This window comes from Cardiocondyla obscurior, linkage group LG04 (assembly GCF_019399895.1).
Source record: "Cardiocondyla obscurior isolate alpha-2009 linkage group LG04, Cobs3.1, whole genome shotgun sequence".
Classification (NCBI taxonomy): domain Eukaryota; kingdom Metazoa; phylum Arthropoda; class Insecta; order Hymenoptera; family Formicidae; genus Cardiocondyla; species Cardiocondyla obscurior.
The window spans coordinates 3,606,096-3,628,826 of record NC_091867.1 but is presented as its reverse complement, the minus strand read 5'-3'; the positions used below and the strand labels follow the sequence as shown (position 1 = coordinate 3,628,826).

The following is a 22,731-nucleotide window of genomic DNA, read 5'->3' as shown; positions in this document are numbered from 1 at the left end:
AATCGATTAGCCGACTGTAATTATTGAAAATGGTGTCTGAAAATGGCTTTCTCTCTTTAACAGCCGGATGCGAGAATGGATGTAGCCGCCACGGATTGTGCACCCTGCAGGACGGTGAATATAGTTGTGAATGTTCGACCGGGTGGGCCGGTAGGGATTGCAGCATACGACTCGAATTGGAATGTAATGATTACGTTGACAATGACGGAGGTAAGTCCTCGAGTAGCCCAGCATTAAATCAACGGTGATTAATGGCATACTATTGCTCATCTGTATCTAACGGATATTATTCTTGCGAAATAGAGGAAGAAGGGGAAGGGTCGGGGAAGGAATTTACCGAGATGGCATTGTTACAGTAGCAAAATATTAATTGCATTCAACGTAACATTGAACGAAGCACGGCGCAAATAAAATACTAATTTCGATTATTCTGATCTAATTTTTTTTCTTAAGCTTGAAAAAAAATATAAATCCGAGAAAAAAAAAGGATGATTTAAGAATTATATTATTTGTGTGTTGGAATGGATATCTGATAGATTGTCTTTCTTAGATGGCATGATGGACTGCTCTGACAGCGAGTGCTGCTCGCACGAAACTTGTTCAGAACATATCATGTGCCTTGCTAGTAATAATCCCGTGGACGTTCTCTTGCGAAAACAACCGCCCAGCGTCACAGCGTCCTTTTATCAGCGGGTGAAGTTCCTCGTCGAGGAGAACAGCGTACAGAGCTACGCCCACATGGACGAGTACACGGAAAGGTAAGATCGATCATTTTCACCCGGACAGATTAAAATTCGAATTAGAATTCGCTTAGTCTCTTACATTTATAAGATAAGCGAGAGTAACGTGTTCGAACGACCGAGTACTCGCCGTTTCTCCATTAAATTTCTGGCAGATTTTCCGCGTAACAGAAAATCGCGGATATTCGCGCTCTCTATTTTTATTTTATTTTTGTATTAATACTTTAGAAAGAACATAAACACGGGCAAACTCGGTCGATCGTAAACGTTACACATATGACATTTAATGAAGATAAAATAGCATAGCTGCGTGTCATAGTTTGGCCTTTTTACGACTTTCATGCCGCCGCGCATTACTTTTCTCGGTTTTATCGTTTAGCCAGAAACACGCGTATCATCGTGTTTGGTTGAGCACTTTCGTTCCTTTTTGGTACGGCACGCCGTGAATTTGTCTTCGACACATGCAGTAAACATTCTAAAAAGGCGTTAATTAATTAATGGCAAAATTGCAGTTTACAGGACTGACAAATTTAATGTGCGAAAATACAATATATCGCGTCACGCTACACGCGGTTATCGAGTTATAAATGTTATTGTGTAACTTACGCGTTTCAATCTGTGGTAACAGTTTACGATGGGGTATATACTTTCTCATATTTATTTATCATATCTTTCTCTTTTACACGAACACGTGCGCATACATGCGTACATATATATTTATATTGCATATGCATGCATGATAGATGCGTACCAATGATTTCACGTTGGCGGTACAAAGTTAATTAAAATATATTTTCAGCTTTGAATGCGTATAATTTGTTTTTAATTTATTGTGGGGGGAACGTAACATAAATTTTGTTTGTGAAGTATACGTTTGATACGGGCACAATACACAAATACATACGGTGCAAAATATTATAGATACACAAAATTTGATATTATGAAAGAATTTGCATATTTCAGACCTGCCATTTAAAATTAATGATAAACAAAACTTAGTTACGAAAATGGCGAGCTTCAAACAGTTTACATATTTGGAATGTGTTATAGTTTTATCAATATCGTTATTTTATATAATTTGCAGCACGATATAAATTATTTCGTTGATTAAACGAGTGTCATACGTCGAAACTATTGGTTCGCGAACGGACGTTATATATCGCAAATATTGTTTATAAATGAAGATACTGCGAATAATTATTCATTAAATTGATGTTGCCCCCATCGTGAGCGGCCATTGAACGCTACAAAAATTTGATCGAATCGTGATGAATCCACATCCGTAACAGCTGAAATATCAGGAGAGCCCCCGGTGGGTGACACCCTGCTACCCCTTAACCATCCTTTCCTAGTGTTTCACCCCTTTCCCCCCTCCGAATGCCAATTGTATCGATGATTATCTTGAAGCCATTGCCAATCAAAGGTTTTCTATTAATTACTTTTTTTTCTTTGTAAATAAAATCGTATAACAATTTTATACGCATATCTTTTATTAAAATTTTTATTAACAATGACTATGATTAATAACTGCATGTTAATCCAATGAGATATTTTTTTATTCATTATTCAGGAAAAAGATATTACTTTGTCTAATTTGAAAAAAACTTTTCAAAAATTATTAAAGTTGATAAAATATTTTAATATATATAATTTAATAATTAATGAATATATAAAATTACATCTTGCATAAAATCAATTAAAAAAAAAATTCTAACGAAGTATAAACTAACAAAATATGATAAATGGAATATATAGAAGATAATTATGATATAAAGTATGAAAAAAGTTTATGTTTAAAAAGATAAACAAAATTTTTTACGAGATAAAAATTTTTTTAATTTTTTTCTTCTTTTTTTTTTTATTTCCTTTTTTCGGCATTGAAGAAATAATTATCGATATGCATGCGGCTCAACTGAAAGAAGCCGCGTGGGCACTTCGGGGGTATCGTGTATTTTGTCTAGTGTTTATCCTCTGTGTGTAGCCCTTTACCACTACCAGATTACCAATCACCCTACAGCCGAAGACCGAAAAAAAAAGGCTCCGTTTTGCCTACGGACTGAATGACGAAAGTCTGTATAACGGAAATATGCTAGAGACTTGCTTTTGTATTACCTTATTATTATCAGTTAATTCATTTCTCACGCGTTAATGTATTCTAGGCACTGTTCGTTATCGTCATAAAGTATAACAGTCGGCCTGCGCGCAATATAATTAACATATATAAAGAAGGACAGAAATACAATTTTCAAAATTGCTTTCCGACACCAATAATCTGGCCATTCGTTAAGCGATTACGAGGAAGGAATTCATAGATAAAGCATACGAATGGTTGAGTCAGACAGGCAGAGATCAAAACTCCCTTAACGAGAATTTGCAATTATCTGTGAAATTCTGTGCAGAGAGCTATCGATGTCAAAGAGCACAAGCGCCGTGACTCGCCCACTCGTAAAAGTATTTCTAGATATGGTAGACACAAGTTTGAAATTTCTCGTACCGTCTCCTTCTTTTTACTCTACGAAAACTTTATATACGGTGCGTATAATAAGGTCCATGTTGTCGTCATCGACTCTGTTCCACGAGTCGGGCATTTAGAGCATTGTTTTTGTCCATTGTCCATTCGTTTCGTAATATCGCTGGAATATCGATTACTGTTCTGAGTATACAGCCAACATTTGCGCTCATTTAAAAGTTTCAACAATAGCGTATTATGTGTTAATTATTCTCAGTTTAATTAATGTTAAATAACAGTGAAACCTCTATTGGATAATTAGTAACGCTTACTTTCAACTATATACATATTATATATATATATATATATATATATATATATATATATATATATATATAAAATTTAAGAGAAAATTTATTAAGATGTCTATCATTCGTCTTCGAAGTTTGAAAGCTTCACGGATATTTCAATGTTACTTTTTCATTATTCGGAATTCTCGTATTTCCTTCGGAAGGCTATTTTCGTTAACGCGATTTTTAGAGCGCGTTCGCTTCAAACGAGAAAGATGCTCGCGGATACAAGCGCTCTACCGTGAATCAGGTATTCAGACTGGCATTGAGGTTGCTCGGACAGCGTAATCAATATTCGAGGATCGTCCCTCAGCCCGGGTCCTAGATCGACGCCGATGGAATCTCCTCTCGTTGTCGGTCCAGGCGATCCTTTCGACCCTGTTAGACCGAACTGATAAGAGTTTCCCTCGGTCGCTTCATCAGGGTGCCCGCGCCAAGAGTGACGTCATGGGGTACCATCCCCAGTCAAAACGATGCCGTGTATTAATATGACCGTTCATTTGGTCATTCGTTCTTTTCTGGGTCCTATATATTTATATATATATACTCATTATACATATGTGTATGCGTTGCGTAGTTTCCAACTTGTGTCTGTCACACTGTATACCACTCTATGTTGAATGAGTCAGAGAGTGAGTGCGTTCATGTTGCGTGATTGGAAAGATCGCGTGTGTGATGGGTACGCTTGATTAGTGTGTGTCTACGTCTATTGTTTCTGTAATGGCGTGCGGAACATTGCGAGGAGCACTCGCGGGGTCTCCGTGCCGGTCCAGCCGGAACGGAGCCGGGGACGGAAAAGCCGGGCGCCGTTTGGTCCCGGATCGCGACTAAAGATCGCGGCGAGATAGCTTTAACGCGAGTAGTTGGAGACGTATTCTCTCACAATAATAAAAAAAAAAAAAAAGAAAATTGCCGTTCGGAGGCAATTGCTCGCGAGAAACGATTGCTCGCGCAATGCTGCGCACGCGCCTCCGTTTTTTGCCCGCAAACGCGGGTTCTGTGACCGTGGTAACGCCCTTTCTTCTCGTTGGTTTTTCCCACACGTAGTACGTTCTGGAGTTCCTTTACACCGCGGTAAGTTGCAGCTCAAGCTCTCGCTAATCGTTCATTATCCAAAAAAAAAAAAAAAAAAGAACAAAGTATCATCTATTGCTCGTTTCGCTCGTACATTCATCTTACATGTCTTTCGTATGACCCATTAATATGTAACACTTATGTATTTATATATCAAGCCCTTAGCCTGCCTACACTGTCATTACTATCCTACGTTTCGTTTTGTCTATCTCTCTTTCTGCCTTCCTTATTTTTTACGCCGTCCATATAACAGCCTGTTATCATTTCTCATTATACGAATATTTGCGTTTCGCCAATGTTTGATCACACTTTGCTTATTTGTCTCATCTCTCTCATCCGACGTCACAATCTATTCTACTTCGTCCACTCTCTCTATCTTCCTCTCTTTCTCTCTCTCTTTCTCTTTCTATCTTTCTCTCTCTCTTATCTCTCGCTTTCTCTCTCTTTCTCTCTCTTTTTTTCTTTCTCTCTGAGCCTCTATCTACCTGTCTGACCTATCTATCTTTATTCACTTTCGCGCCCCATGGCCACGCTCGCGCTGATACGTACAGGAGATGAGTCATCGACGATTTTTGTGGTGGTTTATCCTGTTATGGGGCTGGAGGGAGGGTGGAGGGTTTCGTCTATATTTTTATAAAAATAGTCGAATACATATTCGCAATAAAAACCGCCATGGACTTCGAAAAAACATACGGACGAGAAACAATCCTCCCGGTATTGATAACGAATTTACAACAAATATTCAGTAACCTACTTTTTTTAAATCCTCTTTGTGGAACACTCTCTCTTGTTTTGTGCAAAATCACGTCGGAAATAGATCCGGGCGAAGAGTTTAATCATATAGAAAAAGAAAAGAGGGAGAAATAAAATGTTCCGAAAAAAAAAAAAAAATTACTATCTAATTCTGAAGAATCTACATGCCGTTTCCTTTTTATTACAAATGTATAAAATCTCGCTAGTTATCGGATTACTCTTTTATCTCATTCACGAACGTGCGTAATGCTTGTACGCATCATCCGAGCGTCTGTCCATGGGCAAAAGCTCTTCACATATACATTAAAGTCAACCGTACGAATTGTCTCTGTGTTATCTGTGATATGTCGTCAGATTGTTGTCTTCCCCTTTCTGTTATGTCTTGTCTTCTTGTCCCTTAGATGCGTTAGCCATATGACTGATATACATAATAGTATGTTACGAATCGTATACTTACGAACCTGGTCTTGTGTTGTTTGTGTTTGCCAGGCTTGCACTTTATGTACCATCCTGTCGAACTTGTCTTATAGTGAACGTCCTAGCATTTTACACGAACGCTAAACCTTATTGCGCGCCTCTTGCGTGAACGACTCTGTTGCGTTCTTTTTATTATATCGTTCCTTTTTCTATCATATATTATTATTATATATATATATTATATACATACGATACGAACACGAGATAATAACTCAACAAATGTACATGTTCGCTTTCTGTTCTATCGACGGATCGGCAAGTATTGCTAATCGGCACCGTACAGTTCATGATGAAGGACCCCAAAGGACCGTCTTTCCTTGTCCCTTGTCTGCGTCTATTATCACCTGTCTAAAATGTGCCAATGACCCGACACCAACGCCCTGTGTCTGTCTTTATCCGATATCCGAGAAAATCGAAACCCACCGAAAAAGATCATACCCATGACCCTCGACCGATCCCGGAGCTCTACCTCCTCCGTCTACCCTCAAAATTCCCGCTTTTACTAACTTAACGATGCTTCTTTCTGGCGCGGATTACTTACTGAAAACGACGAACGTTTGCTAATTCCGTTGAAATTATTTCGACTGAAAATTACGCGGCCTCTCGTGCGTCTTGATGATTCTCCGAGATCGGTCCTCGACGTCCTCGTTCGCGCGAGAACGACGGAAAAGAGGCGAGAGGAGAGAGAAAAAGAAAAAACAGATAAACCGAGAGAAAGACTCACGGAAGAACAGAGAAAGAGAATGAAATCGCAAACGATCATTCGCTCGGCGGGAAGAAAGAAAAAAAAAAGTAATAAGAACAAAAAAAAAATTAAAATAAGCTAGATTAATAATTTTTAATGGCGTTAGGTGCGCGTCGCGCGTATATATTCTCTTCTTTCGTTATTTGCATATAGGTTTGACTACGACTGCCTTTAGAGATCTCGGTGCATTCGAGCATCATCCGTTTTTCTTTTTTCTGTTTATCATTCACTATGGGTTTGGACGTACAGTAGTGACGACTGTGCCTGCCACCTTGCTATGCTCGCACTTGGAGGATCAGCGCCCGCCTCACCGGCACAGTTTGATCTCCAAGCTACTTGAAACAAAGGCACGATCAGTGATCGAAATCGGCAGCATTGTCCAATAACGATTTCACATTTCGCTTCTTTACATACGCCAAAGTGCATATTGTATTGTTTTTACATCTCTTTATTCGCAATGACAGAAAAATGACAATTCGCGAAAGATATAGGATGCAGATATTAAAAAAAAAAAAAAAAATTACGACAGCTTTTATATTTTAAACGTTTAAATATTTATGCAAGATTCAATTCCTGCAGATTAAAACATTTTTATATAAAATCATCGAATATTATTGAAGTAATAAAGTTTGATTATTATTAGCTTATGTAATATTTAAAATTTAAAAATTACATTTCTATAATTATGCAGAAATTGATCTCGTTCAAAATAATTCCGGTTTCGATCCTTGGGCATCACAAAATCTGCGAATTTGACAAATGAAAATAATCAATGGTTCTACGTTAGGCGATGATATGACCATCGACATCGCGCACAGCGTTGGGGACACGCGTGATCCTCCAAGAACGAATATGCCCCCATACGCAATCCCTTAGAGACTGATAAATATATATATCTATACATATATATATATATCTACATACCGAATGCATATAAACGGGTATATAGCTTGTTACACAGCGCGGGGGATCGTAGCTCATGTTGCACGCGCCGCGTTACATTCGTTACCCAACGGGTGGTGTAACAAGCTACATACACACATGCGACGTGTCGCATATATCTCTTATATACATTATATATATTATCTACGTACCTATATACATCGACCTCATTATATTCAGCACTACACGAATTGCTTAAAATATTCAGCTTCAAACATTCCAACTTTCTCTCGCCGAGAGTCCAGCCACCCCCCTTCTAATCTCATACATCCACTTCTCTTGCCCTTCCAGTTCCGTTCACGAGAAGTTCATATAATACGTCTATTATTATATTACATATTACATATCTCACGCCTACTACGTATCTATATAACATAACTGCATGCCTTTTACTCTCTCACGAGATAATTCCCACCACAAATTTCCCACCCCCGTTTTCCTGCCCACGTTCATTCGCTTCGGGACGAAGTATTATGTCTTCTTCTCTTTTTTTTTTTTTTTTTTTTTATTTTTTCTACCCCATCTCTTTTTCCGCTCTTTTTTCTGGTCTCTAAAAATCCTGAAAGTCAGTGCCGAGAAGAATGTTCCCGCCTCGCTGCCATCGCCACCACCGCGAATGCTGATTTTCGCGAGCACAATGCATCGTCGACGCACTGCGCGTATTCCGCTGGCCCCGCCGTTCAACCCCACGACCCGTGTCCCCCGTTCCGCCACCCCTTCGCCTACGCGGCATTGTTCTATTTGTAAAATCAATTTGTATCGCTCCTCGATTCAGCCAGAGGCATTAGCTTCCCTTGTACGTGGCAACGCGGCCGTCGAATGTCGGCCGAATGGAGTTGCGGATTGTATTGGCAGCGAAGTGAGAATATTGGATCGCATTGAACCGTTGACCGCGGAAGCTGATTTAACAGGCGAAATCGATTGCTCGCGTCCGCGCCCGCGTAAAGACACCGATCGTGCTACGACCGAGTAGTACGATCGCATTACCCGTTAATTAGGCGGGCACTAAGTGGGTATTAACAGTGCCGCCGCCGTCATTCGCGGTGAGATCGCAGGAAATTGAATCGTGACATAATTCGAACGTACAGCTTTGAAATTTTATGAAAATGTAAAGTGTATCAATGATTACAAAAATAATTAAATCTAAAATTACCAAAGCGTTTATTTGAAGACTGAAAGCTTCGAATAAACGTTATAAATTCGCGATGGTATCTGCGACTGAATATTTCGAAACTTAATTTCGAGACATTATTCGTATTTAAGTTGCAAACAATGTTCCGACGAAACGTTATGAAAATTCAAATAATAATTTTTTTTTTTTTTTATATATAATTTTCCTGCCGTAACTTCAATGCGCGAAATTGCATTCCGATCGTAGACGAATGTAAATTGTGAGAATACTTCGTTTTAAATCAGCATTGCGCGGATTAATGGGTCGACGAAACGATCCCGCTTCGGTGGACTCCGATATATCTGTAATTTGTAACAGTCGAGTTGCGGTGATGCGAGGCCAAGTTGTTTCCGAACAAGGACTTGGAATAGTAGGCATCAGAGTGTCCGTGGACAGGGACTCGCGCTTTGGATTCACCTTGACCAGAGCAGATGGATGGTAAGGATTAATTTACCCATTTATATACATATATTATTTTAAACTGTGTATCTTATGCAACTGAGTTCTGTTCAATTATCATTAGTTACAAATTTTTCTAAATGAATAGCAAGATTAATCATTTACAATTAATTATTTAAATTATGTTAAAATACATAGACATAAGAAATTAATGTTTTGCAAAATCTTTATATGAAATATTACGTGTAATAATGATAATAATTTTTAAAGCACTGGAGCATTAAAACGAAACGAAGGTTGATTATCATAGTGCGCCAAGTATCAAACACAAGCGGGAAGCTTTATTGTTTTTTCTTAATCAGATGTAATGTCCGAATAATGGAATAATTTTATGAATACGTGCAAATGATATAAATGATTTTAAACGTGCGTTCTGGTTTGTCCCTAATAGATATGGTAATAGATAGTAATTCGTATTAATAATTCGCCATTACACACGTAGAGGCAATTATGCTGTTCGTATTTTAAGCCGATGTAGTTATTACTGTGGCATAATATTATTTTGAAAGAGGGATTTGCACGATTAATGACAGACATCCATAACATAAATGACGGATACCACGGGCGTAATCCAGATTATTATATATGCATTACCATCACACTCCGAGAACATTTAAGAGCGTAATCTCAAATCCGTATCTGCTAATTGCTAATTATTCTTGAGTGTCGTGCGTGAAATAAGTGGGTCATGCTATGGTGGGTAATATATTACCGGCGATAGAAAGGTATTCGTGGAAAGAGTTACGCCCGTTACATGCGTTTACAGTTATAGCAGTGACCAACACGCTCGCGTTGCCGTCATCATCGCTGTATTAGCATTTGCACATGCGATGAGCACGACATGTAGGGCCGGAGCTGGACGTCCTGCGCGATAGTATCAAGGCTGCATTGTAATGAAAGGGAGGGATGGGTGCAGGGGATGTAGTCGAGAACGACTACATCAGGCGAGGGTATACAGCAATTCTGGCGAGAATAATTCTGAAACAGGAAAGCGGAGGAGTTGGGATACTAGACCGCATCAAAGCCCGAGCTAATGATGTCGAAAGCTTACTAATTACTCCGTGCAAACCTACGGTACTACGGCCCGATCCGTGGCCCTCGGTGCATCGCCAGTCGTCGAAATGTGTTCGCACATATCGACCGAATCTACTCGTTACGAAACTTTGGGTCGGGCATTCTCTTTCGATTTAATTCACATTAATCCAACGACCGGAACACCGCACCTACTCGTAATTAATGCTCATAAATGTAAAATAACAAGCGCTGTACGTATTATTCTATTCATTGACGCACCTTCAATTACAATATTGTTACAGCGCATTATAACTTAGACGAATTTTTCGACACATAATAATTCAACCATGCATTAATGTAAAATCTGATTTTACATTTTGAAAATTATTACGTAACCAAAATTTTAATGTACAAAATTTTTCGGAGATAAAATATGAAATTTTTTTTCAGCGTAAGAGATAATTGGTGTTATAGAATAATTTATATAATTTAAAAAATAATAATAATTGCCTCTATAAACGTGTGTATGTCAGAAAATTATTTTATAAATAGTTGAATGAAGAATTCAATCTAACTATTGTCTAACTATTATGCATTAATCATATAATAAGTACAATACTTCTATAAATCCTGTTAAAAATACGCTCTGCAGTTTTTGTTTCCGCGCTCCAACTTTCAGAGAAGTCTGTCAGTAATTTTATATGAGAAGGAATATTACTTCATTAAATTCCATAGTGCACTTTTGAACCTAGGTACAAACTTAAATAACGAACAGACTAAAAGGGAAAAATTACAAAGCACGTATAAATAAAAATCCTCTTTATACATTATTTGCATCAATAAATAGGACTAGCATGAATAATGATCCCTCGAAAAGGAATTTTTTTAATTACACATTGTTAATATTTCGAAAACTTACTTTTTTTTTAATAATTGATTATATTCTATTGAAACTCTCATCCAACTCCCTTCACATTTTGCTTTTTATAATAAAAAATATATTACACAATAAAAAAAAATAAAGAATATATTATTTTGAGTAGAAATATTTTAATTATTTGTTACGGGCGAGGTAAATTTTTTTTTTTTCTAAAAGAAAAAAATTTGATAAAATTATTCTTAGTTAACAGTACGCTGCGTTTAGATAATTATTGAAATTAATCAAATGGAACGAAGAAACTTAAAAGATACGCGTTCCAATTTTTGTCGGACATTCATTCTCGGATAAAGCGGGCGCACTATCTTGATCGACCTACGTCGAATCCTTACGTAATACCAGTGGCAATGGAGTTCGAAATGCATTTACGTACTTTGATCAGGTTCGACGTTCTGGTCAATGGTGGAGGCGCCGTGACGCTTCAATTCCAGCGCAGCCCCTTCAAACCACTCACGAGGACCGTCTTCGTACCCTGGAATCAGATCGTAGTTCTGCCGCCCGTAGTGATGAGCCTCAACAAGGAAGGCGAATCGTATAAATCTAACCAGCCGCCGAGCCCAGCAGTTGGTAAGCATTAAGCTTCCGCTATGTATTACGGATTTTTTTACCCCTTTTTTGTTTTTTTTTTTTTTTTTTGGTCGGTCGACCTGGTACACATATATCTCATCGTGTTACGTGTCGGATCGCGTTACCCATTAACGTCACAAACGTTTCGATAAACGCGCGTACGTGCTCGATCACCTGAAACCGATCCCTGCGCGCAGAGAAAGGAAGAGATAACAAAAGAAACGAATGGATATTTTTTTTATCATTTGCAAAAGTTCCGTTACAACGGTCTACGTAATTTATTACTGTTCCCCTTGCAAGCATGTCGAATCGGATCGCGCGCCCGTTAACCGTGTGCATCTTCACAAAGTTGTTTCCAGCGTTGTTCAACGTGTGTGCCGTCTTTGTTCCGTCCTTAAGTGTTATGCATTTTTGAGTTTCTTATTATTTACGGAATACAATATAATAGGCTTCCCAGGGATTTCAATGGGACTCTTTAGTGAGCACGGTCCGTGTTTGGAGCACGACCACGAGACGCTACGGCCAATTATCGTAAGCACGTGGATGCCGGAAAAAGTTGGTGGTTTGCCTGGAAAGAGCTTAGTCTTTGCTGAAAGTCAGGTAAGTTTCCACTTCGTAAACGATGTCATTATAACGCTCTCGTTACGTCAATTAAAATTAAGTCTTAATTTGGAAGAAAAAAAATTCTCTAGATGGCACAATTATTTTAATACCGGTTTCAACGCCTTTAAATAGAAAAAGTGCAGCGCGTAAAACTTTAATATAAGAGAATTAAGTATTAAATCGACTTACGTTGCGTAAGAAGGAAATAAATCAAAGAATGCTGCGCAAACGTAACAATATTTACCAGATTACTGCATTGTGTGACCGAATTAACACAACGTTAAACATCGTTTACAGATCGTGCAGGAAAGCATCGCCATTCCGGGCTCCAATCTCCACTTGATGTATCAAAGCAGTCAGGCTGCGGGCTATCTCTCTACCGTGAGGATGCAACTGACCGGGCCGTTCATCCCGAAATCGCTGACGCACGTACACGTGCACGTGGAGATCGAAGGCTCGCTTCATGCGAAAACGTACGAGGCCGATCCGAATCTGACGCACACGTTCGCCTGGAACAAGAGAAACGTTTACAAGCAAAAGGTGTATGGTGTGGCACAGGCGAGAATCTCGATCGGCTATCAGCATTCCACTTGTCCGTCGGTGATATGGGAGACGCAGACGGCCACTTTACAGGGATTCGACGTCGATATCTCCGATATCGGCGGCTGGGGACTCGACATCCATCACCATTACAACTTTCACGAGGGAATCCTGCAGAAAGGCGACGGCTCTACTCTACATTTCAAACAGTATCCGCGCACTGTGAAAGTGGTAATGGGCACTGGCCTCCAGAGAAGCTTTGTGTGTCAGAATTGCGATGGTCTCGCTAAGGATGCCAGACTTCTGACGCCGGTGGCACTTGCCAGCGGACCTGACGGTAGCATATACGTCGGAGATTTTAATCTTGTACGCAGAATTACGCCCGAAGGAAAGGTTTACACTGTTTTAATTCTGAGGTAAATTAATTGTTATTTTTTATATTTTATTAATATTTTACATTTATTTTTTATTTTATTTTTATTTTATTATTTATTTTATATTTTATAATTGAAAAATTAGTGATGGTTTAAATTTAATTATCCCATCTTTTGCAGTGCTACTCAAGTGGCGTATCAGTATTATCTGTGTATCTCGCCGGCTGACGGACATTTGTATATCAGCGACCCAGAGAAACATCAGATATTGAAAGCTCTCTCGTTGGAACAAGTCCAAGATCCCAGCATTAATATCGAACCCGTTGTTGGTAGCGGCGAGAGATGTATCCCAGGTGACGAAGGTCACTGCGGCGATGAAGGTCCGGCAATTAATGCAAAATTAGCTCATCCCAAAGGTAGATAACAAATTAAAATATGTATATCTATTATTTTTTAAAAAAGCACTTTTATACATTAAAACTTTGAACAATTTAAAAACTTTTTAAGGGAAATTAAAAAAAAATTTCTAAATTAAAAAATATTTTTGCAAAATAATTATAAATTTGTGTGTGTGTGTGTAATTAGGAATAGCAATTGCTGCCGACAAAACGATGTACATTGCCGACGGAACGAACATTCGTGCTGTCGATCCTCAAGGTATCATACATACACTCGTGGGACATCACGGTCATCATAATCATTGGTCACCAGCTCCCTGCATTGGAGCCATTCCCGCACATCAGGCTCAATTACAATGGCCCACTGGATTAACTTTAAGCCCGCTGGATGGATCCCTGCACTTTATCGATGACAGACTAGTTTTGAAACTTACTAGCGATTTGAAAGTGCGCGTGGTTGCTGGAACGCCTCTTCATTGCACCAGCAATGCAAACAGCAACACTAACGGTAATGATGAACTTCCAAAATTAAATTCGTCATTGACAACGAGCCTGAAAAAACCGGATGAGGTCCTCGGATCGGTGTTGGCCGTCGGTTTCAGTCCAAGCGGCGAACTATACATAGCAGATCGCGATTCTCATCGAGTGAATTCTATCAGAGTCGTTGATTCTTCTGGAAAGATGTCACATTTCGCGGGTCAGCAACAAGAAAGATTGCGCGGCCAATGTGAATGCAACAATACTACACCCAGCACTAAGGATATGGATACGTGCACTTGCACGGATGATACCAGCAGCACCGAGACACTTCTTTCATCGAATGCTAAATTTACTACAATATCCGCTTTAGCAGTTTCGCCGGATGGTGTTTTGCACGTGGCCGATCAAGGCAGTCTTCATATCCTAGCTCTCCAGCCGTATCTTCCAAATCACGACGAGAATGGAGAGTTCCGCATTCCGTTCCCACCTTCGAACGAAATTTACGTCTTCAATCGCTACGGTCAACATATTTCTACAAAAGATTTAACGTCTGGAAAGACTCGCTATTCCTTCCTGTATAGCAAGAACACGAGTTTCGGCAAATTGTCTACAGTGACAGATAGTGCAGGAAATAAAATTCAATTCCTGCGGGATTATAGCAGCGTTGTTAGCTCCATCGAGAATACTCAAGATCATAAATCTGAATTGAAAATCTCTGCAGTTGGATTTTTAGAAAAATTGTCTGAACGCGGCAGAGCAGAAATCGCTCTTGGTTACGATGGCTCAACTGGCTTGCTCACCAGTCGATCAGGAGGAGATGAAACGTATATATATAATTATGACAGTTTAGGACGTGTCACTGACGTAATACTACCGACAGGCGAAAAATTAAAATTATTATCCGACTTATCTGACGATGAAGGTCTATTGGTTAAAGTTTCTGCTCCATTGCAAGCTTTATCGAAAGGTGATAAACAGCGAATCGTAGAATTTGAAATGAAAAACGAGAAATCGAAAATGTTGTCTATCACTGACGGCACCAAACTTATGAAAGCAATCTCATTTACAAACAGCAGCTTGGAGGTGCTTTTACCCGGTGGCGGTAGAGTTTTAAGCGCAGCAACGACAAAACATCCGTTATTAAAGCCGTCTTTGCCAGTAGAAGCGGAGATGCTACCCATGTGGAGCTATCAATTAATGTCGTTGGGCGAATTAACGAACACCATGACGACGACATATAATCTGGTCGGAGAAGTTAGTCATCCTCAGCAAACGCTCAATAGAGAAATTTGGGTAAACGACACGCGAGTTATAAGCGTCGAATTTGAGCAGGCATTCAGCCGCGAGACATTCTACGATAAGGCAGGAACTTCTCTATTGACAGTGACCTTTGACCAGGCCGGTCTACCTTTGGTTTGGCAGCCGTATGAACAAGGTTATAATCTCAGCCTTACTTATGATCGGTTCAACAGAATCGAGAGTTGGAAATGGGGAGCTTCTGACGAGTCGTATAGCTACGATCGGCACGGTCAATTGGCAGAAATTACAAACAGCAAGGACGGCACAAAACGTTACACTTACAACGATTTCAATATGTTATCGAAGATCACGCTCGCCAGCAATAGACAATTTTCGTTACAATACGATGACGACGGTGGATTGCGACATATTATTTTACCGTCAGAAACCAAGCACTCTTTTTCTTGTCAGGCTTCTCTTGGTTTCCTCAGAGTGACATACACTCCACCGGGCAGCACAAGAGCCTATCTACAACACTACAGTCACGACGGCAACTTACTGCAGACCGTATTTCCGGGCGACGGAGCTCGTATCGTGTACAGATATCATACCTCGGGTCAATTGGCGGAAGTCGTTCACGGTGATGGTAAGAGTGAAATCAGATACACCGAGAGTGGACTACCTTCTGAAGTGATACATTCCGAGAGAGACGTAGAATATAAATGGGATTATCAATATAGTGCGGGACTTCTTGTGGAGGAGCGTATAGATTTCGGTGCCAAGACCGGTCTGAGTAACGCCAAATTCACATTTGAATATGATTCTAACTTCCGGCTGGTTGCGGTGCAAGGTAGAATAGGCGGCCAAACGCTACCGCCGCACACCATGGCTTACAGTCCGAGGTCGGGTACGCTGGAGCAAATCGGTCAATTTAAAGTGACGAAACCGCAGTCGAACGAAACGACCGTGTTCGATGGTACCGCGCTGTTCTCGCGCACTACGGACGATCGATTTCTTGAGACTCAAGTTACAGTGACGATCCATCGAATGGAAGTATTTAGAATGGAATTCACGCACGATTCACGCGGTCGTATTAATCAGACGAGAACATACACACGCAATGTCGCCGTTAACACATACACCAACGTAAAAAATTACACATGGGATTGCGACGGTCAATTGACCGGCGTGGAAGCGCAAGAACCATGGGGTTTCAAATACGATGCCAATGGTAATATGCTGTCGCTCACATATCGAGGTAATACAATCCCAATGGAGTACAATGCTATGGACCGAATAGTCAAGTTCGGCGAGGGTCTCTACAAATACGACAATCGAGGTCTGGTGGTGCAGAACGCGAGAGAGGAGAGATTCAATTACAATGCTAAGGGTCTCCTTGTGCGCGCCACCAAACGCGGTCGCTTTGACGTGCGATACTATTACGATCATCTGGATCGCCTAGCCACGAGGAAAGATAATTACGGCAATGTCACGCAATTCTTCTACAATAATCAGAAACGACCGCACGAAGTCAGCCAAATATACAGCCCGCGCGATGGTAAACTAATGTCTTTGGTTTATGACGATAGAGGACATCTTATTTACGCACAAGTGTACCGGCACAAATATTATATTGCCACTGATCAATGTGGCACACCCATTATGATTTTTAATCAGTATGGTGAAGGTATTAGAGAAATTATGCGATCGCCGTACGGTCACATCGTTTACGATTCAAATCCATATCTTTACTTACCGGTTGATTTCTGTGGAGGTCTTTTAGATCAGGTAAATTAAAATTTTAATTGTAATATAACGATATTTAAAACATTTCTTTAAAACATTTTTTTTTTGTACACTGAGAGACAGATGTGGCGTTTGCTGCGACGACGGCAGCTAATCTATCTACCTGTCAGTGTACATCGCATTGTAACAATATAATTATTATATTATATATCTGCAGGTTACCTCTCTTGTTCATATGCCAAACGGTAAGGTATACGATCCGTTGATAGGACAATGGATGTCACCACTTTGGGAGAATGTTTTAGATCGAGTAGATAAACCGACACACTTACATCTGTATAGATTTAATGGAAACGATCCGATCGATGTCAGACATACGGACAGACCAAGTCAACCAACCGGTAAGAAGGCATTGGCCATCATATCAATATTCTTATTACATAAATATGCATTAAATGTATTTTTATTTTTTAGATCACATATCATGGCTGTCGCATCTCGGATATGATCTGAAGAGTTTAGCACCGCAGCTATTTCCAGACGAACTGCCAGAAAGCCTCGTTCCGCAAGCTCTTGGTCCAGGAACTTCTATATTTGGTAAAAAGAAAAGAGCTCGCAATATGGGCGTTCAATCCGGATTTCTCGCGCACATCGCTCAGAGACATTCAGGCGACGCAGTGAGCCTATCAGCACCGCCGCGATCAGCTTTAAAGAAAGACACAAGCGAATTAATACCTAGCCGCTTAGGAGCAGCGTCCGATCCACCATTCGGCAAAGGTATTCTTGTATCGAGAACCGCTGAGGGTCAAGCGGTGGTATCCAGCGTACCCAGTGCTAATGCTATTTACGGCGACGTATTCACATCCGTGTTCAATCGTTCGTACTTCTTGCCGTTTACATTCGTCGTGCACAGCGCACAACAGGACGCCTTCTATTTCGTCAAAGAAGAAACCTGGCGTGCTAGCGAAGATCGTGGTCAACTAAAACGACTAGGAGGTCAAGTGAATACGACGTTCCACGAAAACGAGAATGGCAGTGGTAGCAGCTCACTGATTGATGTAAAAATACATGGCGCCAGCTACGTGGTGAACTTGCGCTATGGAACCACAGCAGAAAAAGAAAAGCAGAGACTGTTACATCACGCGAAAACGACGGCTATCAGAAAAGCATGGCATCGAGAACGCGAGGCTCTCAAAACAAATACTCCCACGTCCGTCGAATGGATGGTCGCCGAACAAGATGAGATACTAAAAGTCGGCCTCGCATCTAACTACGAGGGCGAGTATATACACGACGCGCAACAGTATCCCGAACTCGCGGAAGATCCCTACAACATCAGATTCGTAAAGAAGGCCGTGGACCAGTCGAGCAAGAAGCGACGCAGAAGGAGAGGCGCGCCGTCCTGTAAACTCTGGTGGTTAGATAAGATGTGCTAGAGCGATTTAAAAATCAGTCGTATCGTCCCTTCGCGTAGGGACATTGTCCAATCTCGAAGCTGTAAAATTTTTGAATGAGTAAGACACCAGAGAGATAGAAAAAGATATTAGAGAGCTGAAAAAACCGGAAACGTGAAAGTTAACGAAGGGAGTAAAAACTGCTACTGTGGCACGCTGTAGCGCAGCGTCCGTATATATGCACGCGCATATATATATATAAACGTACTGAACACTATCAAAAAGTTTTATACCAAAGTCTATTTGTGTATTTCAAAGATGCCAAAAACACTATAACGTTATATTATATATAATATATTATAAGTATATATATATATGTATATGTATATATATATATATATATATATGTATCTATATATATATATATATATATACCACGAGGTATAGGGTACGTAGGATGTAAGAGAGCGTTAGCGCACGCAAAGGAACGCGGGTTTCACCAAGTATTCGCTCCACGGACCAGCTGCACGACGATCCGTAATCGGCAGATTCCCGAAAGCCTTACAAACGGAAGAGGAAAGGATAAAAATCGGGAATGTATAACGGATCTTGAAGCGCATGAGCCTAGAAGAAACATCGAAATACCTTCTGGGACTTTAGCGTGACGTAGACGCAGCTCGAGCTTGTTACCAGCTTGCAAGATTGAATTAATAAATTTCAGGCGTTTCTTGAAGACGTTCGTGAGAGGCAAGGCCAGCAAGCTCGTGGAGCTTGCGCTCGAGGCCTAAAGTAAACGGCGGATCGTGATACCGCGCGTGCGAATCATATATGTTCGACGGTACACTGCATCGATACAAGGTATTTATAAGTATATCGTGAAGAGTGAGGAAAAAAATAAAGAAGAAAAATGAATCGAGAAGCAGGCCATTTGTAGTTGAGAGCGACGAGTGAGAGAAACTAGTCAATACATAGCTTTACATTGACATAGGAGCCTTCTTCGGCGTAGAATAAATGCGAGGAGAATGCAAACCGGAAAAAGCGATACTGTTGAAGATAACGTTAACGAACCACGTATGCACTGCCGGTGATATATTAACGTCGTACTTAGAAAAAAAAAAAAAAAACAACGGCGGATGTATAAGAATGGTATTCGCGTGGTGACGAATACGATACGAAAAGTGAGCGCGAAATGCACGGAATGTGTCTCAACCATGAATGGCCCTGGCGACAAGCGACCGAGGAAGAGAAATCGGAAGAGAGGCGGACCTCACGGTATCTTCAAAGAGAACTAGAAGCCAACGGTCGTGCGAACTCGATCGTGCGGTCTCGAGCTTGAATTCCGTTTACGGCTTTAGGCAATTAAGGACGAGATAAATTTGTATTATAAAGTGGTGCTTTTCTTGTACGATGCGAAAATGAGAGAGTGTGAAAGAAAAGCAGAGTGAAAGAATCAGCGATAATTACAAGGATGAGTATGTATAAGATCGTCGAATACCAATAGCGAGACTAAACGTATTTTTAACATGTGAATGTGTCCTATCCGTAGCGTAAGCGTTCCCGACCGCTGTCGATCGGTGATCTATATCGCATCGTCGTGTGCGCGAATGTGCGGGAAGACAGTTGCTCGGAATTGACAGTGAATATCCTCCGCTTTAGTCGAAGACCACGGAGAGGAATGCGAGCCGGGCGTGTGAGCAGGTGTCTGCGTTATTAGCCGGAAACGAAGGAATTTCGAAAGGAGAGTAAAACTTATTATCGGTAAAAATAATACGTATACAATATCGCATATTTGTGCTTGCTGGATATGAACGTAACGGACGTTAAAACTATGTTTCCTTATCGAGAGTACTAAGTATGTGTATCCAAAATTACTGCCCGCAAAGTAACGATCGTTTTGCCTGTGTATATTTGTATGTATGTATGTGCGTGAGTGTATGTCAGTGCGTCGATTGCCCGCATACAAAACCCATATACGTGCATCGAACCCTTTAGCGTCGGAGATCCTTCTCATTACTACCCGTCAATCCCTTTTCTTATTTCCCTCCACCCTTCACCCTCATGAAGACTCCGAATCTGTCGATTTATCGCACGTATTGTTTGTTCGCGTTTCCACTAACGTTCATACTCGCCATTGATATTTTGCAATGCGGCTTTAGAGGTGGTGCCGTTTATGCATAGTTAGAGGCACAACGACATTGCTGTCTGAATAGATAAAAAATAAAAAAATGTTATCTATATGCTGAGTGTATAAAAAAAAAATATATATATATATATGTATAAATATATATATATACTATATATATATATATAGCGAGAAAGCGAGAGTGAAAGAAAAAATGAGAAAGAGATAGAAAAGCTTCGTAACGTATTTTTAACTCGAGCGAGTGTTTAGACCTACAATACCCGGCAACAATAAAATCGTAAAAGACTTTCGAAAGATATTCAAACAATATCTAAGAGATAGAGTATTTACGGCTTCTTTTACGACGTTGTGCTGTCCGGGTGATATTTTAAATCGCGGTCCAAGACGAGATACTCCTGTCGAAGGCACGCGCCACTCGCACATGCCGACGAGGCCGTAAGGGGCGATCTTTTTTGTACATTTCACGTCCTCGTTTGCACGCGCGAAACGACACGCGAAAACGGAAGTCGCTGAATCGCGCCGTAAATATCTGTCCCTACGCGTATTCATCATCGCGTACTCTCGCGAACGGCCGCGCAAATAGGCTCGACCGTCGAGCCGCATTCCTCCCTCGCTTATCTAAACGTAACCGGCGCAATTACATTTCGCTTTATTTCAACCTTATCTTTAGAAGGCACTCGTGTACGAAAATAGGTGAAAATCTCGAGACTATTAGTCTCAAATAATTTATTCCGACTGTTTAATTCAATTAGCAAGCGTTTAAAATCGTATTCAAATTAATAATAATAACGGATGTTGGCTACATCAAAAACAACTCTATTCATGATCGTAATTGCATTAATGAGGCACGGATATCGTCTCTCCTTTCATCAGTGGTAATTTCGCGAGGGTAATGCTTGAGGGTAATTTCCGTTAATCTTCCGAGGGCTTCTGCTTTCTCTAGATAAGCGAAATAGGAGTGCTTCGACATTCGTGCACATCTAAACACTCATCGTCTCTCCTTGGCCAGCCAACCCCTTCACACATCTGCTCCCTTCACTGCCCTTTATACACTGCCTCCCTCACACTCTTGATCTTTAACCGTATTATCTGCCGTTGGACCCGGCAACGGTACGTTCAAGAAGAATCGACTATTTTTTAAATATCACGTGTCAAATTAACAAGCGGGCCAGGTAGCCGCGATGCACGTGTCGTACGGGCAGGGTCCTCAAAACTCGACTCGAGGCCCGATCCCGTCTCGCGTGATTGTAATATTAGAAAAATATTAAAAAATAAAAAAAAAATAAATAAAAAAAAAAGATTCACTCTCTAACTTCCGTGAAGTTTCATCTCTCGTTTTTGCGAACTCGTTCTAGATTCGTTCATCCCTCGCGACCGTCCGCGGGGGATCGCGACAAACTCCACGTACTTCTCTAAATAAAAAGAAACGAAGTAGGGCGCGCGAAGAAATAACGATTATGTGAGATAAATAAATAAATATAAATATATATGGATATATTGAGAAGATATATATATATATATATACACACACGAGAGGAGCTAGAGTGGCCAATTATAGCAAGTAAACCGTCAATCCGCGCATTTGCGGCGCGATTGGTTCTCGAGCGCGACTCCATGTCGAAAAGCAGGGGATTAAAGGGGAAAAGAAATTGGGTATCCGATAAACGTGATGGAAGTTAAGGATGCGAGGGCGATAAATGGAGAGCGAGAACGAAAAAGGGGAGGATAGAACTGATAGAAGGAGAGCGTGAAAATGAGAGATATCGAAGATTAAGCGAGCGCGAAAGGCGAACGGAAGAGTCAGCCACGCTAAAGCTACTACGACCACTACCCTAGATAGATTACGCTACTTTGCCGCTGATCTAATTGTTTACTGTCACGTGTTGCTGTAAACCTTAAACCTAACGATACGATATTATATATATTTTATTTATATAATCTAATCAACTGTATTTATTGTAAATAGTCACGATGTTTGCTATGATATAATATATCTGTAATTGGATGGAAACCTGCCTGAAACTACGCCCAGAGCCTTGTCCCCTTCATTCCCCCGATTCGCAGCAGCTAAATCCGTATACATACCGTACATGAGTACAAGGCATATATGTGTATAAAGCATATACGACACAAACA

At 40.4% G+C, this 22,731-nt stretch overlaps 1 protein-coding gene across 8 annotated transcripts in view; it reads left to right on the top strand.

Moving 5' to 3' along the window:
- The window catches only part of Ten-a (tenascin accessory), a 448,965-nt gene extending 426,359 nt beyond the window's left edge, over positions 1-22,606 (top strand). For 7 of the 8 annotated variants that reach the window (XM_070655994.1, XM_070655991.1, XM_070655990.1 and 4 more), the window contains 10 exons: positions 64-210; positions 551-758; positions 9,020-9,139; positions 11,494-11,678; positions 12,127-12,278; positions 12,579-13,237; positions 13,376-13,611; positions 13,781-17,100; positions 17,276-17,459; positions 17,533-22,606. In XM_070655994.1, coding sequence (XP_070512095.1) covers positions 64-210; positions 551-758; positions 9,020-9,139; positions 11,494-11,678; positions 12,127-12,278; positions 12,579-13,237; positions 13,376-13,611; positions 13,781-17,100; positions 17,276-17,459; positions 17,533-18,494 — 6,173 coding nt within the window. In that variant the 3' untranslated portion in view covers positions 18,495-22,606. The remainder of the gene's footprint in view (positions 1-63; positions 211-550; positions 759-9,019; positions 9,140-11,493; positions 11,679-12,126; positions 12,279-12,578; positions 13,238-13,375; positions 13,612-13,780; positions 17,101-17,275; positions 17,460-17,532) is intronic. The other variant, XM_070655993.1, reaches the window with a different exon arrangement.
- The last annotated feature ends 125 nt before the right edge of the window (positions 22,607-22,731 follow it).